Source organism: Odocoileus virginianus, chromosome 20, assembly GCF_023699985.2.
Source record: "Odocoileus virginianus isolate 20LAN1187 ecotype Illinois chromosome 20, Ovbor_1.2, whole genome shotgun sequence".
NCBI classification, from domain to species: Eukaryota; Metazoa; Chordata; class Mammalia; order Artiodactyla; family Cervidae; genus Odocoileus; species Odocoileus virginianus.
Genome location: NC_069693.1, coordinates 9,343,970 through 9,369,055, shown reverse-complemented (window position 1 = coordinate 9,369,055; position 25,086 = coordinate 9,343,970). Strand labels below are relative to the sequence as shown.

At 49.2% G+C, this 25,086-nt stretch overlaps 1 protein-coding gene across 1 annotated transcript; it reads left to right on the top strand.

Annotated features, from left to right (window-relative positions):
• The first annotated feature begins 5,172 nt into the window (after positions 1 to 5,172).
• CEACAM19 (CEA cell adhesion molecule 19) lies at positions 5,173 to 24,155 on the top strand. Its single transcript, XM_020893143.2, has 7 exons — positions 5,173 to 5,416; positions 6,116 to 6,484; positions 17,197 to 17,347; positions 20,765 to 20,811; positions 21,784 to 21,866; positions 22,651 to 22,749; positions 23,354 to 24,155. The coding sequence occupies exons 1-7, from the start codon at positions 5,362 to 5,364 to the stop codon at positions 23,405 to 23,407; spliced, it is 858 nt and encodes a 285-aa protein (XP_020748802.2). The 5' UTR covers positions 5,173 to 5,361; the 3' UTR covers positions 23,408 to 24,155.
• The last annotated feature ends 931 nt before the right edge of the window (positions 24,156 to 25,086 follow it).

Here is a 25,086-nt window from a genome sequence, read left to right as displayed (position 1 = left end):
AGAAGTCAAACGTCAATCCTAGCTGGGAAAAAGTTCAAGAAAGCCTAAGCAGAGTTCAGTCAATGAGAGAGACGTAACAGTGGGGGTGCTTCAGGCTCCAACAGCAGAAAACCCCTCTCGCCCCTCCCACCCTCACCCCAGACTCCCCAGGCTGAGGTTAAAAACAAAGAACTGGATTGTCTAATTCAACTCCAGGGACTATGTGTGATGTTCAGCTCTGCTTCTCTGCTGTTTACTCTGTTTTCCTCCACATACTGGCTGTCATCCTCAGGCTGGTGCCAAAGTGGCTGCTGCATTCCAGCCATCACAGCCAAAAACTATGGGGAGAAGCAGCCCACTCCATTCTGGGAGAGCTTCCCCAGGAGCCTCCCCTCAGCTCTCATTGGCCAGCACTACCCACTACTCAACCAATCCCTGGCCAGAGAATGGGACCACCTGGGAGTGAGGCAGGAAAGAGATGGGCTCTAGGCTCAGTTCAGTTCAGTTCAGTCGCTCAGTCGTGTCCGACTCTTTGTGACCCCATGAATCGCAGTACGCCAGGCCTCCCTGTCCATCACCAACTCCCGGAGTTTACTCAAACTCATGTCCATTGAGTCAGTGATGCCATCCAACCATCTCATCCTCTGTCATCCCCTTCTCCTCCTGCCCCCAATCCCTCCCAGCATCAGGGTCTTTTCTAATGAGTCAGCTCTTCGCATGAGGTGGCCAAAGTATTGGTGTTTCAGCTTCAGCATCAGTCCTTCCAATGAACACCCAGGACTGATCTCCTTTAGGATGGACTGGTTGGATGTCCTTGCAATCCAAGGATCTCTCAAGAGTCTTCTCCAACACCACAGTTCAAAAGCATCACTTCTTCGGCGCTCAGCTTTCTTTATAGTCCAACTCTCACATCCATACATGACCACTGGAAAAACCATAGCCTTGACTAGATGGACCTTTGTTGGCAAAGTAATGTCTCTGCTTTTTAATATGCTATCTAGGTTGGTCATAACTTTCCTTCCAAGGAGTAAGCTTCTTTTAATTTCATGGCTGCAGTCACCACCTGCAGTGATTTTGGATCCCCAAAAAATAAAGTCTGACACTGCTTCCACTGTTTCCCCATCTATTTCCCATGAAGTGATGGGACCAGATGCCATGATCTTAGTTTTCTGAATGTTGAGCTTTAAGCCAACTTTTTCACTCTCCTCTTTTACTTTCCTTAAGAGGCTTTTTAGTTCTTCTTCACTTTCTGCCATAAGGGTGATATCATCTGCATATCTGAGGTTATTGATATTTCTCCCGGCAATCTTGATTCCAGCTTGTGCTTCCTCCAGCCCAGCGTTTCTCATGATGTACTCTGCATATAAGTTAAATAAGCAGGGTAACAATATACAGCCTTGACGTACTCCTTTTCCTATTTGGAACCAGTCTTTTGGTCCATGGGCTCTAGGCTAGGCATTTATAATTATCCTCCTGTTTACATTTCCTGGGGAAAGAGGCAGGCAGGCTCTATGCTAGATATTTACAATAAGCCTCCTGTTTGCACTTTGAGTTAGAAATAACAACAGGAACAGGGTAAATAACTGGACTTTGTCTCCTGTGGACACTTTAACAGTCACAGCAGGGACAGAGACAGACTAAATTCTGTTTGAGTAAAAGATCAAGAGGTCACACATTTCCCATCCTTGGGGCAAGGAGAGACATAGCACATGTGCAGAAAGACTCCTTGGGGGTCCAAAAGGAGGAGGCGCCAACCCATAATAGGTAGTGCCAAGGTCCTCCATAGACCTCTGGGATGAAATCCATCTTGGAAAAAGTTGTGCATCCTTGTTGGGGAGGGTCCTAGGGCAGGTCAGGTGTGAAAAAAGAAATCAGATAATTGGCCAAAGGTAAACAAAGACCTGGGCTTCCCAGGTGGTACTAATGGTAAATAATCTGCCTGCTAATGTAGGCGATGTGGGTTGGACCCCTGGGTCAGGAAGATCCCCTGGAGGAAGATATAGCAACGCACTTCAGTATTCTTGCCTAGAGAATCCCGTGAACAGAGGAGACTAGTGGGCTACAGTCCAAAGGGTCACAAAGAGCTGGACACAACTGAAGCAACTTAGCACACACGCATAAAGACCCAGAAGAATTGCACTGTATTCTGTGCTCCTCCTCCTCAGTGGGGGAAGCCCACACCCTCTCTCTCCAGGTGAGCATCTTGCTTCTGTCTTAACTAAACAAACTGTTTCTGTGTGCTCTCCCACTTGTTGTACTATGCCTCCAATAATAAACCTTGCATGTGTTTTCACAGCTTTTGCCTCCTTAAAACATTCTTGCCTTCAAATGGAAGCGAGAGACAGGGAGATTCTTCTTCTAGCCTCTAGCCCTTTGTGGTCTGGTGACTAGGACTCCTGGTTTTCACCCAGGTTACCCAGGTTCAATTCCTGGACAGGGAACTAAGATATCACTTCAAGTCACCACTCACTGCTGCCTCTGTGAGATTAGGAGGCTTGGACCAGCCAGGACCTGCTTTCTGGGGCTGGTGAAAAGCCAGGATGAAGACTACAGGACAGAGGATGGAGCTAACATCTGGTATTAACAGTGACCAGTTTCCCTGGCAGCTCGGCAGTAAAGAATCCACCTGCTAATGCAGGAGACATGGGTTCGATGCCTGGTCGGGAAGATCCCCTGGAAAAGGAAATGCCAACCCACTTGGGCTACAGTCCATGGGGTCACACAGTTGGACACAACTGAGTGACTAAACAACAACAACAATTAACAGTGATGCTCTCTGGGCAGTTGGAAGCTGGCTGAATTTTACTCTCTTTCCTTTTGAGTTCTTTCTGTGTAAATGTTCTAAATAAACCTTGACTTTCCTTTTAGTAGTTGTAAGAGGAATCAAGGTCATCAGGTGAGAGGGAGGCAGGAAGGAAGGAGGGAGAGAGGGAGGGGGGAGAAAGAGAGAGAGAGGAGCTTCGGGAACTGGAAAATCTAGAAGAACTGGCTTTGCTTACTGCCCTGCCTCTCCCCCTCCCAGCTCAGAGAACATTTGATCCTGAAGTCTAACAGGGAAAATTCATCAGAATCCCTGTGGCCCCTTAACTCCACTTCTGGTGTGCCCCAAATTCCTACCAGAATGAAGCCAGTTTGGGCAATCTGATTGCAGCCCAAGATTGGGGCAATGACCTTAGAAATAAAGACTGGGTTTGCAACAGTCCCCCTGAGGCAGATGGACAGAGCAAACCTCAAAACAGCAGCGAAAGATCCTGGAAGAATTCTGACCCCAGGAACACAACCAGGAACACAGCCTCAAGACCTTCCAGGCTGTAGAGACCGTTTGGGAGGTGAGGATTGAAAACACCGCCAGGGAAACACACTTTCCATGAGCAGGGTCACGAATCTGGGAGGCAGGGCAAGTCCATAGACAAGGTGGATAATAATTACAAATAACAGGCATTTACTGGCCCCTGCCTGCAAAGTCTCCTTACTCCTCCCAATAGCCCCATAAGTAAGGGTGTTTGCCCCATCCTCCAGAGGAGGAAACCAAAGTTCCAAGAGGTGAACTCTTTCGCCCAAGATCCCATAACCAAGTGGTGGCAGAGCTGGGCTGAGAGCCAGGCTCACCCACTCACAGCAGGGCAGTCCTGGAGTCTACAGTTGTTCAGACATCTGGACCATGCCCGCCTCAAGACAGTTCAAAGTCAAGATTTCTTTCCTGTCCCAACCTAGGGACTCTGGGATTTCCCTGGTGGTCCAGTGGTTAAGATTCAGTGCTGACAATGCTAGGGGCTCGAGTTCAATCCCTAGTCAGGGAACTAAGATCCCACGTGCCATGCAGAGCTGCCAAAAGATTTAAAAATAGAAGAAGAAAAAGGAAAAGGAAGAAAAGTGTTCCAACCTGGGGACTGTGGAAGATGCCAATCTGCTGAAGTGTGTCCAACACACACACACACACACACACACACACACACACACACTGCTGTGTGATGTATGGTACCCTGACTTGGTGTTGTCTCCTCCTACAAGACAAGAAATCTAACCTGGCATCGACCCCCTCAGATCCCTGGATGTGTGCTGTCCCATAGAAATTTCTCTGACAATGATGGAAATGTCCTGTACCCATGCTCTCAAGGGTGGTAGCCACTGACCACCTGGGGCTGTTGAGCACTTGAAAGTCTCTAGTTCGAGGAACTAGGTTTTTTAAGGCATTACATTTCAATTAATTTACACTGATATTTAAATAGCCTTATGTGGCTACGGTCATAGCACAATCCTGGACCCTCCAGCACCCAGGTCATGCCCCAACAGAGCTCAAAATTACACTTGGTCCCTCCTACTTCTCCAGCTTCACCCCTCAACACACACCTCCTCCCTGCTCGGCCCTCCATTCTTCCAGGATTTTGCTGACTCCTCAGTGCACCTCGAAGGCTGTCTCAGCCTCCATGCCTTTTGCCTATGCTGTTTACACTGCCTGGTATACCTTTCCCCAATCCATCCCACCTCATTCCTCCTCCTACTCTAGGTCTCAGCGCAACATCCCCTCCTCCAGGAAGTCCTCCCTGCCTCTCTGGCTGAGTAAGGCATTCCCTCAGGTTCTCCCGGGTCCTGAGGCTCCTCCAGCCCAGCGTTGGGGATAACTCTGTATCATCATCATCTGGAGATGGGCCTCTCTCACACACACACATGAGCACGCACCTACACACACACAGAACTGTGAGCCCCACTGTGGACCGAGGGCAGAGCAGGAGCTGTCTCAGTCATCACCCATGTTCTCAGCATCACTTGGCCCAGGACTGGGCATAGCGTGTGCATGTTGGAATGAAGGAACAAAGGGATGTTTTTGAACAACTATGCTAAGAGCTTCAGAGTGAGCCAGCCACAGGTCAGCTCTCCACCTGCTGATCGACTTGCCTCTCTCCTTGAGCCTCAGTTTTCTCATTCCATGAAATGGAAAGTTATGCATGGTGGATATGGGATGAGGTATTTGGACAAGGTATTACCTACCTCCTTGCCTGGCCCAGGGGGGTTGCTCAGTTGGAGGCTGCTGTGGCTGTTGTTTTTGCTGTTATAATTACTGCCTTGCTTCTGACAAGGAAGAAGAGATGTAAAAGGGTCAAGGGAGGAGTCTTGGGAAACCCCAGGAAGTTCCTCAGTCTGGAAACCCTGGAAAACTGGTTTAACCAGCTTCTGTGTGGATCATCCCTCATCTGAAGGAGCACAGGTGAGGCCTTCAGAGCTTATGGAAAAGGGATACTAGGCTGGGCCAGCCTCAGCCATGTCTCAGAGGCACCCCCGGGATCCCCACTGAGTGGGCTCGCTTCGGATAGCCAGGACCCCACCTTCGGGCCCCCTTGGTGTCCAGTAGGTGGCCCCTTGGCATCTCCATAGGACCCCAAGATGGAGATTCCTGCTGGGGCCCAGCACGCCTTCCCCAAGAGCCTCCTGCTCTCAGGTAAGGAGGAAACATACCCCCCAGGGCTGAGGGGAGAAGGGATCCTTAGCCCAGGGGCTGAGGTTTCCTCTTGAAAGAAGGGAAATTTTGTCCGGGGAAAGGAAATTATGAGAGTAAGATGGGAGGGAAGGGCAGAAGAATCATAACCTCATCCCCATTTAACCTGTGGAGTTTTCTAGAATGCCAGGTCCACAAAAGCTGGAATTTACTTCTGTTTGATTCCCTGCTGAATTCCCAGGGCTTAGAAATCTAGGGAATTTTATTTTCTTTTATTATTTTTTTGTATCACACAGCATATGGGATCTTAATTCCCTGACCAGTCATAACTACTGGACCACTGGGGAGGTCCATAGGAATTTTACACATATCCTATATAACTGGTATTGTAGCATGAACAATATATTGGTTAAACAATTATTAGTTAGACAAACTAATAAATTAGTCCAGACAGTCCGTGTGTTTGGAGGCAGACCACATACCATCTCCAAGGGGAAAAACTTTCTGGACCAATGGGATGGCAGATCTGTGACAGTCATACCTGGGTTACACTCTTGCACCCAGAGCAGACATCACTAATCAATCCCAGCACTGCTGCCAATGAGCAGCACTCAGAGCCTGCAGTTGAGGACCTGTAGGGAGGAGAATGCTATGGTCCCTGCCTAACACTTCTGATCCCAGGCCTCCCCTGTAACCCCACAGCCTCCATCCTGGCCCTCTGGGTCCCCCAAGGCTCCTGGGCAGCCCTCCACATCCAGAAGATTCCGGAGCAGCCTCAGATGAACCAGGACCTTCTCCTGTCTGTCCAGGGCATCCCAGACACCTTCCAGGACTTCAGCTGGTACCTGGGGGAGGAGGCCCATGGAGGCACAATGCTATTCACCTACATCCCCAAGCTACTACGACCCCAGAGGGATGGCAGTGCCATGAATCAGCGAGACATCGTTGGCTTCTCCAACGGCTCCATGCTGCTGCGTCGCGCCCAGCCCAGCGACAGTGGCACCTATCAGGTAGCTGTCACCATCAACCCTTCCTGGACCATGCGGGCCAAGACTGAGGTCCAGGTGGTCGGTGAGTGTTGGGCACTGGGGGAAGAGGTGGGGAGGCTAATGCATCCTGAGCAGCCACCAAGCTCTGTGCAAACATTTGGTCCTCTCGTTCCTTCATGCAACACATATTGGCTGAGCACTTACTCAGTACCAGCCCCGAAGTTGTCATTTAATCCTCTGGTGCATTAACTAAGAACACATCTATCAAATGCCTACTTTGTGCCAGGCACTGAGCCGGACCCTGGAGAATGCACCATCTCATTTATTCTTCACATGCATGAATTCATGAAATATGTACTGAGCACCTACTGTATGCCTAGTCTTGAGGGATCTATGTTCATAAGTCAAGAATTTATTGGGAATTCCCCGGCAGTCCAGTGGTTAGGACTTGGCACTTCCACTGTGGCGACCCAGGGTTGATCCCCGGTCAGGGAACTAAGACCCCACAAGCCTCATAGTACAGCCAAAAAAAAAAAAAAAAAAAATGTATTGATGAATCTACTCTCAGCAAAAGAGATATAGACATAGCAACAGCTAATATTTCCTGGGTACTTGTTATGGATCAAAAACAAGTTCTAAACACCTGCCCTAGAACACAACTTCTCAACCTGGGCACTATTAACATTTTGGACTGGCTATTTCTTTGCAGCAGAGGCTACGCATTCCGTCCACTGTCGAGTATTTAGCACCTTCCCTGGGCTCTCATCACTAGATGCTAATAGAACCCTCCCAGTAGTGACAACCAAAAACGTTTTCAGACATTGCCGAATGTCACCCCTGTTTGAGAACCACTACCCTATATTAATTCATGTGTATCTTTTCTCAGAACTCTGTGAACTATTACATGCCAATTATATCTCAATAAAGCTGGGAGTGGAATGACTTAACTTTTCCAGGCAGACTTGGTCACTCATCATCTAGGTCCCCAGAGGACTCGGCTCATCCCTTTCCCTTTGTGATTGTCATCACATGTTCTGATTTATAACCTTAAAAACTTGTCTTGTGGTAATTCCCTGGTGTTCCAGTGGTTACAACTCCTTGCTTCCATTGCAGAGGGCACAGGTTCGATCCCTGGGTGGGGAACTAAGATTCCACATGCACATCAGTGTGCCCAAACAGACCACAGAGTGAGAAAAATGGAACATGCTCACCCTTTTATTTTTTAATTAATGCTTACTGAAGTATAGTTGCTTTACAATGTTGTATTACTGTTCCTATTGTACAGAAAAGTGAATCAGCCATACATACATCCCCTCCCTTTTAAACTTCCTTCCCATTCAATTCACCATTAAGTAGAGTCCCTATCCTATACTATTAAATGACTTGTTATAGGTAAATGCCAGCTTTACCCATAATAACTCATTTAATTTTCACTGCAACTCTGCTAAGTAGGTAACATTATTAGATCCATTTTACAGATGCAGAAACTGAGGCACAGAGAGGTTAGACTTGTCCAGTAAAAATAAATAAATAAATAATGATGTGATCTAGAATAGGCTTTGCTGAGAAATTAGGAAAGGAAGGGCGTCCTGAGGATTTCTAGGGCAGGAGTTCCTGGTAGAGGGCATAGCATGTGCAAAGGCCCTGAGGTTAGACTAGTTTGGTGTGTTTAAAGTATAGACAGATGGACTCCATAGCCAGAAGACAGCGAGCAAGTTGAGTGTGGGGAGGTGAGGGCTGAGAGGTAGACAGGGGCCAGGTTCATATGCCATGGAAAGACTGACAAGAAGCCACGAGAGGGTTTAAGCAGGAGAGTGATCGGATTCACAGCTTAACTCATCCATTGGGCACAGGGCAGGCTGAATCTCTGTTTTATCCCGAAGGTTTGAAGCAGGGTATCAGGCAGCTCACCATCAAATCAGCAGCAGAGATGGGACTCAAATGCAGTGCCTCCTGAATTATACACACAACTGCCTCTGCCGGAGCTAAATTCCTCATTCATTCCTTCAGCCAGCACCCCCTAAGAGCCCTCCTCAAGGCCTCCTCTGTGTCTAGCTGGTACTGGGCCGTGCTGGGGACAGAGTGGTGACCAAGGCAGCCCTGACCTTCCCCTCCTGGGGCTCACAGCCCAGTGAGGGAGACAGATATTAACTTCATAATCACACACACATACAATAGATTCTTATGCACAGTGCAGGTACTGGGAAGGAAAGTGTAGGAATTATGAGATTGTAAAGAGGGATGTCAGGGAGGTTGCCTGAAAATGTGATCCTTCAACGAAGTTTGAATGATAATCGACAGTTCTTTTTTTTTTTTTTTCCCACTACTTTTTGTTTTGGTTGCCCTGGGCCTTAGCTGTGGCATGTGAACGCTTAGTTGTGCCATGTGGGATCTAGTTCCCTGACCAGGGATTGAACCCAGGCCCCCCACTTTGGGAGCACAGAGTCTTAGCCACTGGAACCACCAAGAAAGTCCCCTGGAAGTTCTAATTAGAGAAGAAAGGAGCTCTGGAAGGTATACGGGCAGAGGGCTCAGCCTGTGCATAGGGCCTGGGGCAGGAAGCTACAGGGCTCATGAATTAGCTGGCAGGAGGCCAGCATGGCTGAGACAGGGCAGTGAACAGGGGGCATCCTAGGAGGTCAGCACTGCAGGATAGATTTGAGCCAAGGCCAGGGGCTTCCCTGGTGGCTTAGATAGTAAAGAATCTGCCTGCAATGCATGAAGACCTGGGTTCGATCCCTGAGTTGGGAAGATCCCCTGGAGAAGGGAATGGCGGCCCAATCCAGTATTCTTGCCTGGAGAATTCCATGGACAGAGAAGCCTGGCGGGCTACAGTTCATAAAGTCATAAAGAGTCAGATATGACTGAGCAACTAACACTTGGGTTGTAAGAATAGAAGCTCTCTCCAACTGACTCAGAGTGGGCGTGTCTTGTAGAGCCCCAGAGGTAGCCCCTGGGATGTGGGCTCTATATTAGGCCAGGGTTCACAGCTGCTTCTTCGGAGCCTAGAACAGGGCCAGACACACTGTTGAATGAACGAATGGACCAGGTACCAAGCCTGGAGGGTGGGAAAGGAAGTTTTGCGGGGAAAGCAGGTGCTCCCTCCGCCTCCAGGGGGCGACATCTCCGGTCTCATCTCTGCTCCAAGGCTCCATTCCCCTCACAGCCAAGGATTCCTACCAAGACACTACACAGGCTTCTTTGAGCATTCTGAGTCTTCTCTTCCAAGATGCAGAGATAGAGAGAAAGGGAGCTGGAGAGACAGACAGAGAATCTGGTTGGTCCTATCTGGCCTGTGGGTCTGCTTCCCCTTGAGTCAAAGGCCCACCCCTTTTCCAAGGAGATGGGATCAAGTACAACAAACCAGAAGGGGAGCTGGGGATGACAGCTGGGAAGACAAGCCAGGATTCAACAGTCACAAGGTAGACTTTATCATTTTTTTCATCATCAATCTCCTAGTGCCTAGAGCATGGCTTAGCACACATGAGCCGCTCAGCAAATATTTGCAACCCCATCTCTAATTTATGAAGCACTTACTACTTGCCAGCACCTCCAACTAAGTGCTTTGCCAACCTCACTTCATTCCATTCCTGTAAGAACCTTGCAGGTAGCCTCTGGGAAGGGGAGGAGCCAAGTGCATGGCCCTGGCCCTCCTGCCATGCGGTTCTTACACATGGACTCCCATGGAAGTACTGAGGGGTCCCCGTGGAGAAAGCAAGCAAGGAGGGCGGGGAATGGCCTTGATTTCAGAGGGCTGAGCACAGGGGGCAGGGAAGCCAGGCAGTTCAGCCCAGTGTAAAAAGAAGAGCAAAGGCAGAGGGAGTTGGGGGTAGGCTCGGTTGGGAGGGTCCTCGAGATAGGGCGGGTGTCCTCAGCCCCAGACATTTATACTGGAGGGCCCCAAATTCAGCCCCCCAACCTAGGTGGGAGTGGAAGTGGCCGACATCGCTCCTAGCATCCCAGGTAACTCACACTCTCAATCTCTCTTCATCACGAGGGAGTTTGGCTGTAACAGAAGCCAACTCCAACCGGCATGTGCAGGAAGGTGTTTTTAGGGTTTTTTTTTTAATATTTATCTTTTAAATTTATTTATTTGGCTGTGCCAGGTCTTAGTTGCGTCACGTTCCATCTTCTAGTTCCAGTATGTGGACTCTAGTTCCCTGACCAGGGATTGAACCCAAGCCCCCTGCATTGGGACTGTAGCGTCTTAGCCACTAGACCACCAGGGAAGTCCCCAGAAAGGGGTTTAATAAAGCTTAGCGTGTCTAAAAAAAAATAATCACATCAATGTATTTAAAACTCAGACTCACAGACATGAAAAATAAACTTATGGTTACCAAAGGGGATAAGGAGGGATAAATGAGGAGTATGGGATACAGAGCATTATATATAAAATAGATAAACATTAGGGATTTACTGTATAGCACCGGGAACCACTGGAGAAGGAAATGGCCACCCACTCCCGTGTTCTCGCCTGGAGAATTCCATGGACAGAGGAGCTTGGCGGGCTACAGTCCATGGAGTCGCAAAGAGTCAGACATGACTGAGTGACTAACACTCTTACAGGGAACCATATTCAGTATCTTGCAACAATTGACAATAAAAGAATCTGAAGTTATACAGCTAAAACTAGCCCAATGTTGTAAACCAACTATAGTTAAATTAAAAATAAAAAATAAAATGAAAAAGGTAGTACTTGTTCACAGGACCTTCCCAAGGCTAGAAACAAGGAACAAGGTATAAATAACTTGGTGGAACTGCTCCTACTGAAGTAGCCAGTGCCCACAACATCTGGGCCCCTGGAGCTCAGAACCCCTGCCTGCAGGCCCCTGGAAGGCTGCATTCATTCATGTATTCATTCAACGAGCATCTATATCGAGCACTTACTATACACCAGGCATTAAGTTTACAGAAGGAAAGTACAAAGATCACTGCTCTTGTGGAGTTTATATGTTGGTGGACGTGCCGGCTCTAGCCTCACCATCACAGGCTCCATGTGGTACCTGCATCTCTGGCTTCACATGGATGCATCTGATCAGGGAGCCTGGGCCACATGACAGGTCCCCATGGAAAAAGAACCTAAGAAAGAGAGTCTCTGGCAGGACTCCCAAGGCATATGATTCACAGAAACACAAGTGAAGGTTCAGGATGTGCAGATACTGTAAACCATCCCCAGTTTACAGATGACAATACTGGAGCTCAGAGAGGGGAAGTCAGTCTCCTGAGGTCACACAGCCTGCAAGCAACAGAAACTTGGTTCAAAAATACAGAGGGGAGCCACAGTCCCAGAAACCTTGTCATGAGGGTTTGGGGCCTTTGAGCAACTCTGACCAGTTTCCTCGAAGTCTTCAGGCCCTTTGTTACCCGTGGGGGTTAATTGCGGAGCTGACTGCCCTTGACTGACTGTGTACAGTGCATTTTTCACACAGTTATCCTCTATGACCTCCCAACCATGGTGTGATGATCCCCATTTTACAGATGGGAAAACTGAGGCACAATCTGAGTAACTTGTCTAGGTCACCCACATAGGGAGAAGCAGATGCTGAACTGGAACCCAGGCTAGTTGCCTCCAGAGTCTATGCTCCCAGCTAGGTCTTGATTCTGCCTGAGTGTTAACAGCTATCATTGTAAACTAACTATATGGAGTCAAGAGTTTAGTCCCGACCCACAATGCAGTTACAGAGTTAGACACAAAGTCTGCCCTTGGGGCCCTAGCTGAGCCCAAAGCCCCCCTGGCTCAGGGAGTTATTTCCCACTCAGGCTCAAGTTTGAGCTGCCAATAATGAAACTGAATTTGGTGCAAGCAAGACAGGCTTGAGAGTGGCCAGAGAATGGAGAAGGGGAACTTCTACTCTAAAAGCCTCTTCCCTCTGAAGGGAGAGGAGTAGGGGGATTTTAAGGGTTAGGAAACAGGTCACCAGGGCTCTAGAAAAGGGGTGGAGACTTCAAGGGCAGCCTTGGGCACGCGCAGTCACCCACGCTCCTTTGCACGTAGCTCTAGTTGAGCCTTTGTTGTTTTAGTTGTTAGGTCATGTCCGACTCTTTTCAACCCCATGGACTGTAGCCCACCAGGCTCCTCTGTCCATGGGATTTCCCAGGCAAGAATACTGGAGTGGACTGCCATTTCCTTCTCCAGGGGATCTTCCTGACCCGGGGATCGAGCCCACGTCTCCTGCATTGGCAGGTGGATTCTTTACCACTGAGCCACCAAGGAAGCTAATTTTTCCTAGCAGAGTATAAATCCCCTCTTTGGGCAGAGATCTAACGAAACAAAGGTAACTCGTCAGACACCTCCAGGTCTCAGCTGCACAGGATGCATTCATGGGGTCATGTCAGAGCCAGTTTTGGGGCGGCTGACCACTGTGTATCTCTCAGCGCACAGCTGCAAATCATCACTGGAAGATACCAAGTGCTTTGAAACAAACACAGAGATAAATCAGAGCAAGTGTTTGTCAGCTCTCAGGCCCTGGTATGAAAACACAGAGATAAACGAGGCAAGGAAAGTCGGCCTTCTTGGATCTAGCCAATTCGGTCTGGTTTTGTCTTGGGTCTTTGCAGCATCCTGTTGATAAAACACAACTAACCTGTGTGGTTTTAAAAAAAAAAAAAAAAAAACAGTTTCTGTACCTGGGACCTGGACTGCATAACACGGGTGTCAATATGACCTTTAGTGAAATGGCCAAAACTTTCAGAGGCTTTGTTCCTATGTCTGTAAAATGGGGGCAACGACATCACCACCATCACAGGATCCTTTAGATCCCCAACATTTTTGGCACCAGGGATTGGTTTCATAAAAGACAATTTTTCCATGGCGGGTGGGGTAGGGTGAGTAGTTTGGGGATGATTCAAACGCATGACTATTATTATGCACTTTATTTCTGTTTATTATTACATCAGTTCCACCTCAGATCATCAGGCATTAGATCCCAGAGTTTGGGGATCCCCTGTTTAGAGGACTGCCTTGGCAAATCCATGCGAAGCTGCTACTTCTGAAGCTGTGGAAATAAAGGATAACCAAAGGAGGAAAACGAAGGCTATTAATTCAGAGCTTGCATGTAGCAGGGGAGTTATCTACTATCCCTTGCATTTTGGCAGAGACTCAAAGGCAGGCAGAGAGGTGGAAAATCTTTGGAATGAAAAACAGGAAAGGCTACAGGTGTGTCCTTGTGGGAGGCTGTTGGCACAGAAAAGCAGGACATCCTAGGTGATTGGTTAGGGGACGTGTTTGGTTTTCTCTGGCTGGCCCTGAGTTAGAAAAAAGGGACAAAAATTAGGGAGGCTGTTAGTTGTTAATCAAGTCCCGGCCATTTGGCACTGATTGTTACAGAAGTTATTGTTCAGCTTCCTGCGTTGTCACTAGAGATAGAAATCTGGCTTCCTGTAAGTCTGACTTCAGCAGGCTTCCTGGGTTGTTTGTAAGAGGGTTGGTTTCCTAGGCAGTTCGCTGTACCTTGTGAGTCACAATTCTGTTTTCAGAGCAGGTCTGACAGTTGTCGGTTTGCATACTGGTCTCTCAAAGCACTTTTTCGATGTGATTCTATCTAATCAAAGATCAACATGGAGGGACTTCCCTGGTGGTGCAATGCTTAAGAATCCACCTGCCAACACAGGGGCCACGGGCTCGATCTCTGGTCTGGGAAGATCTCACATGCCGTGGGGCAGGCACACCTGTATGCCACAAGTACTGAACCCACGCTCTAGAGCCTGAGGACCACAGCTACTGAAGCCCATGCGCCCTAGAGCCTGTACTCCGCAAAAGGGAAGGAACCGCAATGAGAAGCCCTCACACAGCAATGAAGCGCAGACCCGGCTCCACAACTGGAGAAAGCCTCCATGCAGCAACAGAGACCCAGTGCAGCCACAAGTAAAAATAAAAGGATCAACATGGATCAATCTGCTCCATGGAAGACCCAGATTGTTTCTTAGGAGAACTGAGAATAGATGGTCCCAGAGACCAGTGAACAGAAAAGCCAAAAGAAAAGAAGTTTCAGTCCTGGAAGAAGAAATAGAATATGTGGCTCAGTTCCAGCTCCTTCTTGCTGTGGGACAAACTCAGTGGTATAAAACAACAACCATTTTATTATGTTCATGATTTCTGGGATCAAGAAGACAGAGAGCTTCGTGATATCCAGCCTCAGATGAAAGGCTTCAAAAGGCTGAGCTTGGCTCAAATGCCAGAAGCTAAAAGCACCCAGAGGTGTCTTCATGCACTTGCTGTCAGCTGGGTGCTCAGCTGGGGCTATCAATAGGATCATGGATCCTACTGGTCAATGTGTCCTCACCAGTGTGACTGCTTGGGCTTCCTCACAACATGGTGGCTGGGTTCTGGGTTCATGATGGGAAAACATGGAAGGAGTAAGTGTCCTGGAAGACCACAGCAGAAATTCCGTGGCTTCTTCTGACCTAGCCTTGGAAGTCACACCTTGATCGACATCATATTCTTCTGATTACAAGTGAATCACTAAGGTTGGCCCACATTCAAGGGAGGGAGATTAGACCTTCCACTGGATAGGAGAACAGCAAAGTCATATTGAAGAAGAGTGTTCAGTTGCAATCAACTTTGGAAAATACAGTGATTCACAGGCTGGCTCTTCACAAGCTCACTGTCTATAATAAAAGGCAGAAGAACCTCCTTGGTGGTCCAGTGGTTGAGAATCTGCCTGCAAGGCAGAGGACACCATTGGGATCCCTGGTCCAAGATGTGCTTACATGCCTTGGAGCAACCAAGTCTGAGCACCACAACTACTGAAGCCCTCGCACCCTAGAGCCCTGGATGCAGCACATGGCAAAGACCCAGTGCAGCCAAAATAAATAAATAAAAAATTTAAAATAAATAATATTTTAAAAAAATAATAAAATAAAAGGCAGAAAAGATAGCCAAAATAAATAAAATTTTAAAATAAATATTTTTTAAAATAATAAAATAAAAGGCAGAAAATATAAACAAGCTGTGAAAATCATGTGAATCAGGGAAGTTTTTTGCTACAGCAACAGAAACTGCTTCTAGCTGATTTAAACAGAAAAGGAACAAATTCAAGGATCCTACAGAAGTACATCAAGGCTGTATATTGTCACCCTGCTTATTTAACTTATATGCAGAGTACATCATGAGAAATGCTGGGCTGGAGGAAGCACAAGCTGGAATCAAGATTGCTGGGAGAAATATCAATAACCTCAGATATGCAGATGACATCACCCTTATGGCAGAAAGTGAAGAAGAACTAAAGAGCCTCTTGAGGAAAGTGAAAGAGGAGAGTGAAAAAGTTGGCTTAAAGCTCAACATTCAGAAAACTAAGATCATGGCATCTGGTCCCATCACTTCATGGGAAATAGATGGGGAAACAATGGAAACAGTGGCTGACTTTATTTTGGGGGACTCTAAAATCACTGCAGATGGTGACTGCAGCCATGAAATTAAAAGAAGCTTACTCCTTGGAAGGAAAGTTATGACCAACCTAGACAGCATATTAAAAAGCAGAGACATTACTTTGTCCACAAAGGTCCATCTAGTCAAGGCTATGGTTTTTCCAGTAGTCATGTTACGGCGTGAGAGTTAGACTATAAAGAAAGCTGAGCGCTGAAGAATTGATGCTTTTGAACTGTGGTGTTGGAGAAGACACTTGAGAGTCCATTGGACTTCAAGGAGATCCAACTAGTCCATCCCAAAGCAGATCAGTCCTGGGTGTTCATTGGAAGGACTGATGTTGAAGCTGAAACTCCAATACTTTGGCCACCTGATGCAAAGAGTTGACTCATTTGAAAAGACCCTGATGCTGGGAAAGATTGAAGGGAGGAGGGGAAGGGGACAAAAGAGGATGAGATGGTTGGATGGCATCACTGACTCAATGGACATGAGTTTGAGTAAACTCCGGGAGTTGGTGATGGACAGGGAGGCCTGGTGTGCTGCAGTTCATGGGGTCACAAAGAGTTGGACACAACTGAGCGACTGAACTGAACGGAACTGAGACAACTCAGAGAGTCTCCAGAACGGCAGGGAACCAGCCTCAGAACGTGTTGTGTGCTGAATTGCATGCTCAGTTGCTTCAGCTGTGCCCAACTCTTTGAAACCCTGTGGACTGTAGCCCACCAGGCTCCTCTGTCCAGTGGGGATTCTCCAGGCAAGAACACTGGAGTGGGTTGCCATGCCCTTCTTCAGGGAATCTTCCCCACCCAGAGATTGAACTCGTATCTCTTATGACTCCTGAATTGGCAAGTGGATTCTAAACCCCAGGCTTAGCTACAAAGAAGGACTGGGATAAAACAGATGTCCAGACTGAGATTAAAGGCTGGAGGTTCTCTTGGAGGGGGCTGGAGTCAGGTAAGGCTTGATCCCAGATCTGGCAAGTTGAGCTTGAGAATCCTATGAGTCCTTTATGTCCCTGACAAAACACAGTCCAGAACCTCATTCTTTTCCTGGAAGGACAGAGGGGTCATCAGCTGAGGCAAGAAAAAGCTGGTCGGTGGAGCGAGGGTGGGGCAGCATGTCAGGAGGTAGGTGTGGGATGTGCTGAGGCTGGAAGGAAATCCAAGAGAAGCAGAGATGTTGAGGTGGGGGGAGCCAGGGTGTTCCATCTGGGACATGTTGTCTTTTCCGTGCGGCAGAATCAACCAGACAGTTGGATGGTCAGATCTAAAATACAGGAGAAAGCTCCGAGCTGGGAAGATGGAATCACACATCAGTGTTCTATGGACTCTCACTGATACAGTGGGGAGGGTGGTGAGGAGGCCTTCCAAAACATCACATGGTCCTCTCTCTCTCTCTCTCTCTCTCTCTCTCTCTCTCTCATTCCCCAGAAAAGCCTAAGGAGCTGCCCGTTACCAACCTGCCTGTGAGTGCTGGGATTGTGGCTGCTATCGTCATTGGATCTCTTGCCACTGGGTGTATCTTCGTCGGCAGCATTGCCTATCTCCTGGTGACAAGAGGCTGGAGGGCTCAGAACCACAGGTACAGGAGCCCCAGCCCTCTCTCCTTCCCATCAGTTTGCTCCCCCTCCCCTCTTGGATCCTCTTGATTCTTCTTCCCCAAGTCACATCATCCAACTCATACACAATCTCATCCATCCTGGAACCCCTGAGGTAGAGAGGATCTTCCTATCTTGTATTAGACAGAAGTCTGCATTGCAAGGGACAGAGACCTTACCTTTTCACTGGCTTACCAAGTAATAAGAAATGTTCTTGTCCTATATAAGTGAGCTGCAGGTATGGCTGGATCCAGGGGCTCAATTCTATCAAGAAACTCCTCTGTAGACCTCTCAACTCTCCTTTTCTCTATGGTGGCTCCATTTCCAGGCAGGTTCTTTCCTTAAGGTATGTCAAGATAGCTAGCTCTCAGTGGCTCTAGGCTTATATTACACCAGCTCAGCCACCCAAGAGGAAAAATAGTACATTTTTCCCGATAATTTCATCAAAATCCCCAGAGCTGCCTCTCACTGACTTAACTAAATCACATGTCCTTACATGAAACAATCACCACAGCCATGTCTTAGAATGCAAACTTGAGCTACTTATATAACCGTGGAACCAGAGAGGTAAACCCGGCTCCACATGATGAAATGGACTGAGAGTGGAGAAGGTTCCTTAGAAGAAAACCAGATGTAATTGCCAAAGAATGGGAGTGGATGGTGTGCAGGCAAAGGCATCACATGGTGCCTACCTCTGAGGGATTGGGTAGGCAGGAAACAGGGAGAGGCAAAGACACAGAGAGAAGGGGGAGGAGGCCTGTGTTCCCAGGGAACAGTGTATTCATGAAAAATTCCTTTCTCATGAGATCAGCCTCTTCAGAACTTTGTCTCCTACCTTGATTCTGAGCTAAGACGTCTAATTTCACTTCCACTCAGTAATCCCTAGAAAATGAAAGCAGTAACTTTGTCTCCTCCCTCAACTCTTCCTTATGTGTTATAGTTTCCTGACCTTCAAGATTTTGTCTTCCTTGAATATGTTCTAAATTAGGGGTGGCAAACAGCTTTCACCTCCCAGCCCAATTCCGATCAGTAAATTAACCTACACATATTTGTTGAGGGCCCGCTATGGGCTAGGCACTGTTCTAGGCACTAGACAGCTTGACGGATAAAGAAGTTGGGGGGGGGGGGGGGCGGGTGGTGCGGGGAGGATTCCATGTAAGTTAGTGAGAAAAGATGCTGCGATGGATTAACAATGTCTGCCACAGTCATATCAAAGGTAGTGGAGGTACATAAGCCATGCCTGCTAGACATTCTTGTTGTCTCAAAGGTTATGCAAAAAGAGGTGATGGGGGACTTCTCTGGTGCTCTGGTGGTTAAGAATCCACCTTGCAAGGCAGGGGATGAGGGTTCAATCCAGGGTCGGAGAACTAAGATCCCACATGCTGAGGGGCAACTAAGCCTGTATCCTGCAACGAGAGAAGCCCGCATGCCACAACTAAGACTGGATGCAGCCAAAATAAATAAGTAAATAAAAGGGAGCTGCAGTTCATGGAGTCACAAAGAGAAGGACACGACTGAGCAAACACACACACACACGCACAAACACCATAGTTTGCCATAGCCTTAGAGACTAGAAGTCATTTACCAAATGGCACAGAACTGGCCCGTGAATGGCAAAAATTTTTCTCAAGATATTGACCCTTACCTGCCTACCTTGTAAGCTCCAGAACCAAAGCTAGACACCGTATCTCCTGACCCTCTGACCAGCTTCCTTCCTACAGGGCCAGTGATTCTAGGTTAAGTTTGAAACATTTCCAATTCTAAAAATTTTTAACCTTTTGATGACATTTTTTTTCATTTATTTTTATTAGTTGGAGGCTAATTACTTTACAATATTGTAGTGGTTTTTGCAATACATTGACATGAATCAGCCATGGATTTACATGTGTTCCCCATCCTGAACCCCCCTCCCACCTCCCGACATTTTTAAAGTTATGATATTTTTAAAGGCGTTGAATCAGATGGGGAAAAGAATTCCTTTTTCTTCTCTTTTTGCAGGATTCTGAGAGCAGCAAATGAATACCTTGATCAGGGTTTTAATGCCTTTCTAATGCTTGCTAGCTTCTATGAAGAGAAAATCAGCAACATGTGGAGCTACGAATCTAAACCATTGTTTGACTTTTATTTTCTCACTTTCTATATTTATGTCCAGCTGTATGGAGTTTTACTTTCATTCACAACGTAACAGCTTCCAACTGGTCTCCCTGCTGCCACTCCCACCCCACAGTCTGTCTCCCATTCTCCCGTTTAGCAGCCACAGAGTGTGTTAAAACTGGTCAGGGACTCTCCTGGTGCTTCAGTGGTTAAGAATCAGCCTTGCTATGCAGGGGACAGTTCCCTGGCCTGGGCACTAAGATCCCATAGGCAACTAAGCCCAGGCGCTGCAGCTACTCAGCCAGCAAAGATCCCACATGATGCAATGAAGATTCCCCCGGCCTGCAACTAAGACTCGACAGAGCCAAATAAATAAATAAATCAGTCAGCTCTGGTCCTGGAGTCAAGGCCAAAGTCCACATAATGGCCCCAAGACTCAGCCCAATCTGCCACCCACCCTCTCGCCTTCCTGACCTCACCTCTTGCCACTGTCTCCCTCACTCTCTGCCTCAGCCACACTCCTCTGCTTATTATTCCTTTGCTGTTCCAGCTCCTGCCTCAGGACCTTTGCACAGACTGTCATCTCCTCTTGGAACTCTCTTCTCTTGATTTCTGCACACTTGGTACCCCTGGCTATTTCAAGCCTTTCCTCAGTTGTCACCTTCTCAGTGAGGCACCCCAAACCATCCTGCCTGAAACTGCACGCACATACACACCACCCTCTGCCCCCTGCAGTCTTCATTTTCCTTCATCCCCCTTTTCATTCCCTAATGTTTGATGTCCCATCATTTATTCGAATCCTCCCCCTCCCTCCTCACTATGGTGTCCACTCCAGGAGGCCAGGGGTCTTTGTCAGTCTTGTTCCCAGCTGTGTCCCCAGTGACTTCAACAGTACCCAGCCCGTGATCAGTGTTTTTATAAATATTTGTTTAGTGAATTAATGAATTGGTGGTAGGGAAGTCATGTACTTTTTAAACAAGGGTATTCAAATGAGCCAATGTAAAGAGGAATATTAAGGAAATCATGAAACAGGTAGGTGGTGCTGAATCGTTCAGGTGGTCTGTGTAACTGACGAGGTTAAGGATGCCCTGTGTGAGGGGGCAGCAGGGGAAACCTGACGGAGGACCGTGTGGCTGGGAATTATGGGTGAAGAAGCTGGGATGGGGCAGGACTTGGCCTGGGTCATTTTGAAGCAGGGACCCTCTCTCTCTCTCTAGGGCCTGATGGATTTTCCGGCTTCTCTGAGTCTCTCTCCAGTCACCTGAGCATCTTACAATTCTAATAACCTTTCCTCCATGTGCCCCCAGGATAACAACGGCAGAGAAACCAGAGCTGGGCCCCAGTCATCATGCCGGTAAGCCAGAGGCCCCCGACTCACAACCCGGCCCTCCTCCTCTGCCTCCCAGCCAAAAACCCCCTTGTGGTCCCAGTTTGGGGCCTCCCAATCACTTCCCCCACCCAGACCTTGCTGGGACTCCCCAGATTCAGCCCACAGAGACTGAGCACATTAGCGTTCACCCCAAACCTGTTTCTCCTCCTTTTCTCAATGTCTAGTCCTCCCATCCTCTGTCACCACAACACTGGTGGCTCCTGTGCCCCAACGGGTAACAACCCAACCCAAGCTCCATCTTCTGGATCTCCTGACCTAGTTCCTCACTGTCCTCCCAGCTCCCACACTCACCTCCACCCCATTTCTGAGCAGAGTCCTTCTAAATCTCTGACCCTGTCTCTCGTCTGCTCAAAAACCCTCTATGGCTCCCTAGTACCCTTAGGACAAAGTTCAGACTCCTTAACATGACTCTCAAGGCCCTCATAAACTGGTCCCCTCTGTCTTTCTTGGCTTCATCTCTCATATGTAACATTTCCATCCCCGAAACAATACAAAGAAATAAATATATATATTGGGGTCACCAAAAAGTTCATTCAGATTTTTCCACTTTTTGACCTACCCAAAATAACCCAGACAGATAAAACATAGTTCCTCAAACACCAGCGTTCCCACTGCCAGGCCTCTGCACGACCGCTCTCTTGCCTCTGCATGGCTCTCACTTCTCTTGCTATTCTCAGAGGTCCCCTCCTCCAGGAAGTCCTCCCTGACCCCCCTCCAGGAGCCCTATGGGCTCCCCCACTCCAGCTCTGCACACTCTGGGTCATCCCTGACTGGGGACAGGCTTGTCTCCCCCACTGAACGATGAGCCCCAGGAAGGCAGGGCAAGGCCAGCGCAGCCTCAGTCACTACTGTGTCCCCAGCACAGGGCTAGGCAAGAAGAGAGTTTAACACAAATGTTAGTTGCAGCAGCTGGAACAGACCTGTCCTCTGCTTCAGGTGACGACATCTATGAAGCGATGCCATCGCCAGTCCTCCTGGTGTCCCCTCTCGGTGACATGGGGCCCATGAACACCGCCTCGGTGAGCCCCCACCCCTCTCCCCTAAAGCCTACTTTTGACCTGTTGCCTCCCCTCCGAGTGTGCTGGGGTGCCCTAGGGTGCCTTGCCACACAGTTTGGGAACTGCTGTTCCCTGTCTAGGCCACTCCCTATTTTAAAAATATAAACAAAAGAGACTGAAAGGAAACAGCAGAACACAGAGACAGTTTGTCTCCAGGCGTGGCGGCTGCTGGGTGGGCTCCATCTGCCTCTTATAAGTGTGGCAACTTAAGACAGGATTCTTACAAGAGGATTTTCTTGAGTAGATATGAGTAGATATTCCCTTTACAGTCAGGTGGAAAGGGTTGATTAAAGTAAGAAATAAGAAGAGAGACTGGGAATTCCCTGGCGGTCCTGTGGTTAAGACTGTGCACTTTCACTGCCGAGGGTGCAGGTTCAATCCTTGATCAGGGAACTAAGATCTCACAAGCCTCATGGTGCAATCAGAAAAAAAAAAAAAAGAAAGAAGAAGGTGGAGGCGAAGAAGGAAAAGGGACTTAAACAGTTAAGACTGAAAGCTTAGAACCACATGTGTTGACGGGGAGGCCGAGCATTACCTGGCGCCAGGCCATTGGCCGCACCTCGCATGCACCCATTTCTCAGAGGGGAACTGAGTGCAGGGGGGTTAGGTCCCTTCACTTAGAGGCCTCAGAGGCAGGGAGGGGCGATGGGGACCCGAAGCCCAGGTCTGTCCCGACACCAGAGGGCAAAGGTGGGGGGTGTTGGGGTGCTGGGGGGCCTGGCTCACCCCTGTTCTTCCCCTGCAGCCGCCAGACCTGCCTCTGCCTCCGCCTCCACCGCCCCCACTGCCGAAGCCTGAGCCTGAGCCTGAGCCTGAGCCTGGGCCTGAGCACCACCCCTACCAGGTGTGGAGCTGGGGGGCGGGGCGGGGCGTGGGCGTGGGCGGGGCGTGGGCGTGGTGGAGCGGGACCAGCGGTCTCGGTGGGTGGGGCTTCCTTCCGACCCCGCCCCCGACTCCCGAGCTCCCGGGAAGGAAGTGCGTTGCCCCTTCGCTGAAACTTCCCGGGCAAGTCATTTCCCGTCTGCGGGACGGAGGGCGGGTTACAGTTTCCTCCTTCGTTCAAGGATTCCAATGCAATGAGCTTAGACCGGAAGAAATGAAGCCCAGAGAGGGGAAGGGGCTTGCCTAGGGTCACACAGCGAGTCAGGGCCCACCGCAGGGGCCCCCCCCTACCCCGTTCCTGGGCCTGGGTCTCAGCCAGTCGCCCACTGTCTGCCCTTGAACTGCCTCTGCCTGTGTCCTGTCTTCCGTGTCTCTCTACCCCGTGGGTCTCCCCACCCCGCCCCGCAGCTCCGGTGTCTCTCCCTCCTTTTCTGTGCTCTGCACTTTTTGTTTCTCTGTCTGTCTCACTCTCTCCTTGTCCCTCCTTTCCTGTGTCTCTGTCTCCCCCTGGCTCTCACCCCCAACCACAACAACCCCTCCGTCTCTTTCCCTCCTCTTCCCCCCAGGATCTGCTGAACCCCGACCCTGCCCCGTACTGCCAGCTGGTGCCCGCGCCCTGAAGGGGTCCCAGGAGACGCCAGCCAGGGAGAGGAGACACCTCAGACTTCCCCGGGGGCCTTGAACCCGCAGAAAAGCCTCCGCAGAGATGCAGCACGACCGGGACCCCGGGGCTGTAAGGTCAACAAGATGGACGCGGCCAGTGGCTTAGGCAGCATCCAGCAGGATGGTGACAGGCCTAGCTCCTCACTCCCCAGCTGAACGAACAACTCGCCCTGAGGTCTGGCCCTCCAGCAACCTGGCCTGGGCCCATGTCTGGGAAAAGTAGGCTCTTGCTACCCCCACTCCACTCCAAAGCCCCCCAGAAGGTAGTCTCAGGCCTACTTCCAGCCAGACCACACAAGCGCCTTCTTGGCCAGGCTCCCTCATCTCAACCCACAGCGTCCCACCCAGCTCTGCTGACCTCCCTGGAAGCCCCTTTCCCTGGTCTTCCCATCACACGTGCTCCAGAGCAGAAGGCACATGACTGCAAGTTCTGGCCTCACGAACCTGTGGCCCCAGAGGACATTTCAGGCCAGTTTCCACGGCCACCTTCCCCGTCCAGTCAGATCCAGCCCCTCTTAAAATTCGATCTCTCAGAACCTGTAGCCAACTTCTGCCCTTTTCCCCCCTATACCCCCAGTTCGGGGCAGCCACTTTCTCCTCTGCCCCCACTCAACCCTGTCCTCAATGTGGGTTCCATCTCTCGCTCTAATTTATTCATTCATTCAGCAGTAAATAAACTGTGTGCCCTGCACAGTTCAAAACAAACATCCCTGGTCTCCCTGGAGGGTCACTCTGGCAACGGAGAGTCAAGAAACAAATAACATATGTGGTGGGTTGACAGGAGGCATAAGGAGAGAAGGAGGGCTGGAGTGTTGGGAGACTGTGTGCATGTGTGCGTGTGTGTGTGTGTGCGTGCGTGCGTGCGTGCGCACACACGCGCTCAGTAACTCAGTCGTGTCTGACACTTTTGCAGCCCCATGGATTGTAGACCACCAGGATCCTCTGTCTGTGGCGTTTTCCAGGCAAGAATACTGGACTGGGTTGCCATTTCGTCTTCCAGGGGATCTTCCCAACCCAGGGATTCTTTACCACTAAGCCACCCATGGTGTGTTGGGGTGGGAGGGATAGAGAAGAGTGAGAGTGTTTGGGGATTGAGGTTTTAAACGAAGGGGGCAGAGGAGGCTTAGCTAAGAAGGTAACAGTGAACAAGGACCTAGAGGAGAGGGAGGGAGCCATGAGGGGATCTAGGAGGAAAGCATTCCAGGCAACGGGAACAGCAAGTGCAAAGGCCCTGAGGCAGGAGTCTGCCTGGTGTGTCCGAGGAGCAGCAAGGAAGCCAGCATGCAGAAGCAGAATAAAGAAGTGGGAAAGGGTCGGGGGTGAGGTCAGGGAGATGGGCAGGGGCAGACCATGCAGGGCGTGTAAGCCCCTGCGAAGATTGGCTTTTCCTCTCGGAGCGGAGAGACAAAGACTGTGTGGTAGGTGGAAGAATGACCCTTGCATTACTTAGGGATTCTGTTACATCCAGCTCCCTGGAAATCCTAATTGAAATGACACCCACATCCATGATGGCAGTACTTTCAAGAGTAAGTTCTCTGAGACTGACTGCATGCCTTCTAGCTCCCTTGTACCAGCTTTGTTCTACAATAAATTATGTTCCCCCAAATTCATGTTGAAACCCTAATCCCCCATGTGG

Bases quoted from the DNA above. Each gene is read 5' to 3' on its own strand.
- CEACAM19 (XM_020893143.2), top strand. From the start codon at position 5,362: ATGGAGATTCCTGCTGGGGCCCAGCACGCCTTCCCCAAGAGCCTCCTG. The intron at 21,867-22,650 runs GTGAGCCCCCAC...CTTCCCCTGCAG, and splicing joins GGCCCATGAACACCGCCTCG to CCGCCAGACCTGCCTCTGCC. The intron at 22,750-23,353 runs GTGTGGAGCTGG...TCTTCCCCCCAG, and splicing joins CTGAGCACCACCCCTACCAG to GATCTGCTGAACCCCGACCC.